The sequence below is a fragment of the Catharus ustulatus genome, chromosome 31, assembly GCF_009819885.2.
Source record: "Catharus ustulatus isolate bCatUst1 chromosome 31, bCatUst1.pri.v2, whole genome shotgun sequence".
Lineage (NCBI taxonomy): Eukaryota > Metazoa > Chordata > Aves > Passeriformes > Turdidae > Catharus > Catharus ustulatus.
In genome coordinates, this window is record NC_046251.1 from 3,214,686 (window position 1) to 3,223,298 (window position 8,613).

The 8,613-nt window shown below is 51.8% G+C and overlaps 1 protein-coding gene across 1 annotated transcript; it reads left to right on the forward strand.

Moving 5' to 3' along the window:
- Positions 1-5,172: 5,172 nt before the first annotated feature.
- BCDIN3D (BCDIN3 domain containing RNA methyltransferase) lies at positions 5,173-8,194 on the forward strand. Its single transcript, XM_033083248.1, has 2 exons — positions 5,173-5,397; positions 6,677-8,194. The coding sequence occupies exons 1-2, from the start codon at positions 5,209-5,211 to the stop codon at positions 7,271-7,273; spliced, it is 786 nt and encodes a 261-aa protein (XP_032939139.1). The 5' UTR covers positions 5,173-5,208; the 3' UTR covers positions 7,274-8,194.
- Positions 8,195-8,613: the final 419 nt, after the last annotated feature.

Here is an 8,613-nt window from a genome sequence, read left to right on the forward strand (position 1 = left end):
AAGGGGCCTTTTGCTCTCATTCCAAGAGTGATCCTTGCTGCAGATAGGGGCTGGTATCTCCCATCTCGCTGGGAATGCCCGGCCAGTGCGTCACGGAGCTGCCTCCAGCAATCCCTGCTGGAGAGGCTCTGCCAGAACGCTGGGACGGCACATTCCTGCTCCTTCTGCCCTGCCTGTTACCCCTCACATGTCCTGTCCTCCTGCCACACGTGTCCAGTGGCCAGGGAAAGTTCTTGTGCAGGGAATGGAAATGCTCCAGCCGCTCCATGGCTGTGTCAGTGAGCACAAGTGATGCCTTCCCCTCATCTTCCTCCCTAAAACACCCCCCAAAAACTCAGCCAGATCAAAAAAACCCCAGTTGGACATAAAGCTAAGCAGACCAAACAAAAAACTCATAACCAGACCAAAACAACTCCAGTCAGACACAAAAAACTATAACCGGATAAAAAAACCCCAACCAAATAAAAAACCCTCAACCAGACAAAAAAAAAATCTCCAACCAGACACAAAAACCAAAATCAAATCAAAACAATCAGGCACAAAAAAGCCCAACCAGACCAAAAAACCTCAGTCAGACACAAAAAACTATAACCAGATAAAAAAACCCCAACCAAATAAAAAACCCTCAATCAGACAAAAAAAATCTCCAACCAGACACAAAAACCAAAATCAAATCAAAACAATCAGGCACAAAACCCCAACTGGGCACAAAAAACCCCAATCAAACAAAAACCCACAACCAGACCAAAAAATCTCCAAGCAGACAAAAAAAAAATAAAACCTCAAAAAAACTCCAAAACAAACCAAAACAATCAAGCACAAAACCCCAATCGGGCACAAAAAAGCCCAACCAAACAAAAACCCTACAACCAGACCAAAAAATTTCCAACCAGACCAAAAAAAAGCCAAAAACCCAAAACAAACCAAAACAATCAGGCACAAAAAGCCCAATTGGGCACAAAAAACCCCCAACCAAACAAAAACCCCAGTCAGACACAAAAACCCATAACCAGACCAAAAAATCTCCATGCATATAAAAAAATTCCAATCAGACACAAAAATCCCCAGTCAGACACAAAAATCCCTATTCGAGCACAAAAAACCCCAACCAAAAACCCCACAACCAGACCAAAAAAATCTCCAACCAACCAAACAACCAACCAAACAACCAACCAAACAACCAACCAAAAAAACCAACCAAACAAACAAAAAAAAAAACCCAAAAAACCCCCACAACAGAAACACCCCAATCAGACACAAAAACCCCTAGTCAGACACAAAAAAATCTCCAACCAGACAAAAAAAAAAAGACCCAGTCAGGCACAAAATACCCCAACCAAACAAAAACCCCACAACCAGACCAAAAAAATCTCTAACCAGACAAAATAAAAAAAAAACCCAGTCAGGCACAAAAAACCCCGTCAGGCACAAAAAACCCCAACCAACCAAAAACCCCGCAACCAGATCAAAAAAATCTCCAACCAGACAAAATAAAAACCCCAATCAGACACAAACCCCCCCAGTCAGACACAAAAAACCCCAACTAAACCAAAAAACCCCAACCAAACCCAGATTCTTTGTAGGCACGAAGGACACCCTGAGGTGGGGACAGCAGGAGGTTCATGCCCTGCTGGTTCCTGCTGAGGAGAAGCAAATCCTTGGATTGCTGAGCAGGCAGGACTGGGAATGGTGCAGGGGGCACCCTAAAAATGGATGAAATAAAAGTTTCAAGAGGGAATTTCCTGGCCCTCAGCACACTGCCCTTGCTCACAGCTGTTTCCTGTAGGGATTTGAGCTTGCCAGGCTTGCAGGGAGGAGTGTGGAGCTCCATGATGAGCTCTGGCTCTGAAATAGTCCCAAAACTCCTCCAAAATGCCCTGCTGGGAGCTGGGAGCTGGGGAGGAACACACGGACCTGCAGCCCCCTCTGGAATTGTTCTTTTTCCTTCTGGTGTGGAGTAACTTTACTGCTGCTGCATCCTGGCTTTGCTGCTGCTGCTGCATCCTGGCTTTGCTGCTGCATCCTGGCTTTCAGCTGATGTATCCTGGCTTTCAGCTGATATATCCTGGCTTTTCTGCCCTTGTATCCTGGTTTTTCTGCTCCTCTAGGGAACACCTGGCATGACCCCGCTCCAGGCACTGGCTGGGGGGCACTCACTGCCCTCCTGTGTCCCCTGCATGTGTCCTGCTCCCTTTTCCACACTGATCCCATCCCAGCCAGCCCTGGTGGATGCTGAGCACTGTGCTGCTCCAGGAGTTCCTTGGGAGGCTGAGGAATGCAGGATTTGGGGTGGGATATGGAGAGCTGCTCCCCCTCCTCCTGTGTCCTCCTCCCAAAGTCCTCACCCAGCTCTGTGTCCCAACCCTTTGGAGCAGCTGTTCCTATGATTTCACTGTAAATAGGATTTTGTATCTTCTCTGACTATTGCTAATAAATGGTTGCAAAACTGTTCCTGTGCCTGTTGCTGCTCTGGTTGTGCAGGTGCTGCTTCATCCCTTAAAATACAAACAAGATCCCAAAGGTTTAACAGAGTCCAAATCACCTCCTGCCCAGTTCTGAGGAAGGAAAACATCTCACACAGAGCAATAAAATCACATGGATCAGGAACAGGTGTCATGGATGAGGAATATCTGAACTGAGGGCCAAAGGGTTCCTGGAATGAAGGATTTCCTCCCTTTCCCACTTGGTTAATGGAACCACAGGATTCAAAAATCAGTGAGTGGAGAGAAGTTGTGAGAGGGCTCCAGCTCCAATGGAATTTTCTGCAGTGCTGGAGAGCAGCCAGAGCTTCCCCAAGAGCAAATAGAGGAAAATAATTCCTCCAGGGACAATTCACCACCCAAAATGAGAACCTGCACTGGGAGAGGTAAACTCCCATCTCACTCCAGCTCTGAAGGGATGATTGGCCAGGACAGAAATCCCAACGCAGCAGGTCTGCACTTTTGGGAAAAAATCAAACCCAAAATGGGGGAAATTTGGTTCCTGGAAAGTGATGCTGAACAGCCTGTGCAGCCAGGAGGGATTTTCCTGCATTTTCTGTAGGAAAAAAAAGGGACTGAAGTGGAACATTGGCACACAAATAATGAGGGGTCCAGGAGCATTTGGATGAGGCACCATCAGCATTCCCTGATATCACCAGAGACAGGATGAAAGGCTGATCATTCCATCAAACTTCAGCTTTTGGACACTGGGGCAAAAATTTGGATTAATCAGATTGAGACCATCAGAGGAAGGATGGAGGGATGTAGGATAAGGGGGGAGATTTGCCAGAGTGAGAGGGATGCTGGAAGGAGGAAGGGATCAAGCTGTTGAAAACAGGAATTTGGGGGGGTTGAATCCAGCCAGAGAGAGCTGGATGAGACCTCAAACACCTGAATTCCATTGCCTGGAGAAGGAGGATTCTGCTTTGTGCCCTTTTTTTTAATTTCCTTTTTGCTTTGTAACAAATGAATACAGTTTTTCTATTGATATGAAGCAATCGTTTTGCTAATATAGTTATAATTCAATTAGCACAAATCATATTTATAAAATTGGGAAGGAATTCCTGGCTGGGAGGGTGGGGAGGCCCTGGAAGGGAATTCCCAGAGCAGCTGTGGCTGCCCCTGGATCCCTGGAAGTGTCCAAGGCCAGGCTGGACATTGGGGCTGGAGCAAACTGGGACAGTGGGAGGGGTCCCTGGGATGGGATGGGATGGGATGGGATGGGATGGGATGGGATCAGTGGGATGGGATCAGTGGGATGGGATGGGATGGGATGGGATGGGATGGGATGGGATGGGATGGGATGGGATGGGATGGGATGGGATGGGATGGGATGGGATGGGATCAGTGGGATGGGATGGGATGGGATGGGATGGGATGGGATGGGATGGGATCAGTGGGATGGGATGGGAGGGATGGGATGGGATGGGATGGATGAGATGGATTTTAAGATCCTTTCCCACCCAAACCAGTCCGTGATTCCACGTGAGAGGAATGTTGGTTTTGTCTTTACAAACAAGCTGTGGGTCTGCTGGCAGATAAAACTGAGAGATAAAAGAAACAATGGGATGGATTCCACTGATTGATGAATGGAAAGGACATTTGCCTTTACAAACAAATTGTAGGTTTGCTGATAAATGAAACTGGATATTGAAAGATGAAAGAAGCAATGGGGAAAAACTATGGATTCTATAAGAATTAAAAATTAAAAGGGAGGGTTGTACATTAGAGGGGAATCTCAGGTATCAGTGTTTGGGAAGTCTGTGCCTCTCAAGTACCTCAGCAATGGGGAAAGAGAGAGGGAAATGCAGATGGGAAATTGGGATAAAAAGGAGGCTGTGTCTTCCAAAAATCTGAGAGACCCCAGGGGATGCCCCATGACCTCTCCCTTTATTCGAATAAAGCAAAAGGGACTCCTCTGACTCCTTTTTGGACACAAACCTCTGGTGTTTTCCAAGCAAACACAGGGATGGAGGATCAGGAGCCTTTCATTGCATTTGTGAGCTCCAGGCGCCCTCTGCACCTCACCAGCAGCAAATTAAACTCAGCGTCCTGTGCCAGCTTAAACCTAAACCCTGAACCTCCCCCTGCTTTTAAACCCCCTTTAACAGAGAACTTTCATTTCCTTCTGCTTAAAACTCTCTCATCTGCAGCCTGGGGGGCCCTGGAGACCCCCAGCACAATAATGTGTTTAAATGTGATTTAAATAACGCTTATTTGTTATTTATGTGTATAACATTTATACGGTGTTTATTTTAGAATATCGTTTATATTATTCAAATATGCTTTCAATAACATTGATACAAGTAACACTTATATGCTATTTATTTGAACCAAATTAATATGATTTTTATATTACTTAATTAACACAGAAATAACATGTTTAACAGTGCACACGTTTAAATAACGTGTTATTTAAACACCCGAGGCCCGCCGAGGCCTGAGACCCGCTGGGGCCGCGGCGTCGCCATGGCAGCGCAGGGGGAAGCGTTCAGAGGGGACACACGGGCGATCAGCGCCGTCCCCCTGCAGCCTGGCAGGGCTCAGACCGCGATTTTTGCACAAAATCTCTAAAATCTCTTCTTTTCACCCCGAAGGGGCTGTGGCTGCCCTGGTGGCGCCGTCCCTGGGCCCTGTCCCCGCCCCGCGCCCCCTCCCCGGAACGTTTCTGCCCCGGAACGTTTCTCTTCAGTTGCGGTTCCCGCCCGGCGCGGGGAGCAGCGCCAAAATGGCGGCGCCCATGAACCGGGAGAGCGTCCACGAGCCCGGCGCGGCTCCCTACGGGAACTTCCCAAATTACTCCCGGTTCCACCCGCCCGAGGGGCGCGTCAGCCTCCTGCCCCAAGGGCTCCTGGGCAGCCTCTTCCCCGCGGCCACCCGCCCGCTCCTCGGGCTCGATGTGGGCTGCAACTCCGGGGTGAGGGGGCGGCTCGCGGTGGGGGCAGCTGGGGAGGCACCAGTTTGGGGTATGGGGGCACTGGGACAGACTGGGGAGGTGTGGGGCAGTGAGGACACTGGGGCAGATTGGCAGTCAGCTGGTACTGGGGACACCGAGGGACAATCCTGCCCGTGGGGGAGGCTCGGGATGAGGCACTGGTGTGGGGTGGTGCAGACTGGGAACACTGGTGGGGAGCGAAGGAGGAGGGCAATGGAACAGAGTGGGAATACTGGGAAAGGCAGGGTCTGGGGGGGATGGAGGAGCCGAGGGAATGGTGGGGGGGCACTGATGGGGAGTGCTGGGGCACTGGCAGAGATGGGGAGCGCTGGGGCTCTGGCAGAGATGGGGAGCACTGGGGCAGGCAGTGCCGAGGGTGTTGAGGGAGGACACTGGGACAGTCACTCAGAGGAGTGGGGCAGATGTGAAATACTGGGAAGAAACATTGTCCTGGATCTGTTAAATCCCTCTGGGAAGGAGCACTCCTCCCCTGCCCTGGACTGCCCTTTCCATAAGGAATTTTCCCTAAAATCGAACCTAAACCTCCCCTGGACTCAGCTTCCTCGCATTCTGTTCCTGGGAGCAGATCCTGACCCCTCCTGTCCAGGTTGGAGAGTGAGGAGGTCCCACATGAGACCCCCAACTCCCTCAGGGGTTTTCCAGCTCTGACTGGTGCTCCAGCCCCTTCCCATCTCCATTCTGAGCTCCAGACACATTCCAGTCCCTCAGAGGCCTGCCCTGGATCCAGGTGTGGCCTCACCTGGCCCAGCACAGGTGAATTATTGATCTGACCAGGACAGTCCTGCTCTTCTTGGGGTTGGAATTCCCCCTGAGGCATTACCTGAGGGACAATTCCAGACCCCATTCCAGGTGAGCCTGTGGAGCAGGTCAGTGTGAGGCACCTGTCCCCACCAGAGCACATTCCTGGTGCCTGTGCTGCAGGAGCTCCATGGAATCTCCTTTAATTAGGGATTAATTCACTTTCCATCAGTGTGCATGTGGAAAGATCCCAGATTGGGGACCTGGGAATTCTGGGGGCTTGGAGCCACCTGCTCTGATGGGAGGTGTCCCATGGCAGGGGTGGAGGGGATGAGCTGAGTTCCTCCAGCCAGGAGCATTCCATGATTCCCTGGTTTTTGGAGCAGGCCCTCAGTGTGGGAGATCCAGGGCTCAGACCTTTTGCTGATCTTGGTCAGATTCTCCTTTGGACACCCACGGAGAGGCTGTGGGGAGGTGTCCCTGAATCCTTTTCCTCCTGCAGGAGCTCAGCGTGGCTCTGTACCAGCACCTCCTGGGGCTCCAGGACGGCAATTCCAGCACGGAGCTGCCGGGAGCCGGGAAGGAGCTGAAGCTGCTGTGCTGTGACATCGATCCCGAGCTGATCCAGAGGGCCCAGCAGAGCAGCCCCTTCCCTGCCTCCATCTCCTTTGCCAGCCTGGACATAATGGATTCCAGGGCCAGGGAGCCCTTCCTGAGCTCCTACCTGCAGCGCTTCGGCCGCTCCTCCTTTGACATCGGCTTCTGCATGTCGGTGACCATGTGGATCCACCTGAACCACGGGGACAGGGGCCTGCTGGAGTTCCTGGCCCTGCTGGCCTCGCTGTGCACGTTCCTGCTGGTGGAACCACAGCCCTGGAAGTGTTACCGGGCGGCCGCGCGCCGGCTGCGCAGGCTGGGCCGCAGCGACTTCGAGCATTTCCGCAGCCTGCGCATCAAGGGGGACATGGCCGAGAGCATCACCCGCATCCTGACCCAGCAGTGCGCCATGGAGCTCGTCTGCAGCTTCGGGAGCACCAGCTGGGACAGGAGCCTGCTGCTCTTCAAATCCACCAGCGCCCAGCCCGAGGGCTCCCCCTGAGAGCGGCACATCCCGGGGTGAGGAGGCTGATCTGGGAATTCCTAAATCCCTGCCAGGACCAGGCCTTGACCTCCTGGGGGAGTGCAAGGCAAGGAATGTCTGGGACTGATTTTTTTAACCTGTTTTTCTGGGGTGTGATGTTGTTCAAGGAAGTGCTCCTGGAATCTAAGTTCCTACATGTGCTTTCCAAGAATATTCTCTGGAATAACGGGGAATGTGCCCAAGGAAATGTAGAATGTCCTGATTGGAGTGGCCTCACAAGGATTCTCGAGTTCAGCTCCTGGCCCTGCACAGGACATACCAAAAAAAATCCCATTAATCCCAAAATCCTGATGCCAAATTATCCAGACATTCCAGAACTGCTGGAATATCCAGAGCTGAAAGGGACCTTGGAGGATCAGAGTCATGGAACACCTGGAGTTGGAAGGATCCTGGATCATGGAGTCCAGCTCCTGCACAGGACATGCCCAAATCCCACCCAGTGCCTGAGAGTGTTGTCCAAGCACTCCCTGCCCTCCAGAATTATGGAATAATCAGAGTTGACAGGGACCCCCCAGGATCACAGAGTCATGGAGTACTCTGAGTTGGAAGGGACCCCCAAAGATCATCAACTACAGCTCCTGGCCCAGGACAACCCAAAAATCCCCCTGATCCCAAAATGCCAGCACCCTGAGCTCTGGCTTCTTGGGGCTGCCACCATTCCCTGGGCAGCTGCTCCAGTGCCTGATGAGGAACCTTGTCCCAAAATCCACCCCAAACTCCCTGCAGGGGTTTGGGTTGGGTTTGAGGCACCTGCAGGACAATCCCCTCCCTGCACCCAACAGCCCTGGCTCGACTCTCCTGGGACAGGGGTTCATCCCTGATGGTGAGTGCTTTGGGAATAATGGCCTTGGAATAAAAATCACTGAATTTTATCCCAAATTCCGTGTTGAGGTTTTTAATCCTGTTTTTACTCCCATTCCTTTCAGCACCTGAGGGGTGCCAGGGAACTGAGCTGGTAATTCTGTGTTACTTCCACTTTTCCTTGCTCCAAGGGAGTGGGGGGAAGCCCGGGGGTGTCCCGAGCCTTGTTCCAGGTGAGCTCCGTTCCAGAGGAGAGGAGGTGGCACCTCCAGGAGGTGGTGCTCGTGTGTCGCTGCTGCTGCCCAGCTGAGCAGGGACCCGGGAAACCGGGATGGATTTGTCCTTGTCCTTACTGGGAATCGCTTTTTAACCCCCGCGGGGAGAAAAAGGGGAAAAACAAAAGGGATGGGATGGGATGGGATGGGATGGGAAGGGAAGGGAAGGGAAGGGAAGGGAAGGGAAGGGAAGGGAAGGGAAGGGAAGGGAAGGGAAGGGAA

What these genes read in the sequence shown, in the direction of transcription:
- BCDIN3D (XM_033083248.1), top strand. Translation starts at nt 5,209, where the DNA reads ATGGCGGCGCCCATGAACCGGGAGAGCGTCCACGAGCCCGGCGCGGCT. An exon ending in ATGTGGGCTGCAACTCCGGG is followed by an intron (nt 5,398 to 6,676) that starts GTGAGGGGGCGG and finishes TTCCTCCTGCAG; the next exon opens with GAGCTCAGCGTGGCTCTGTA.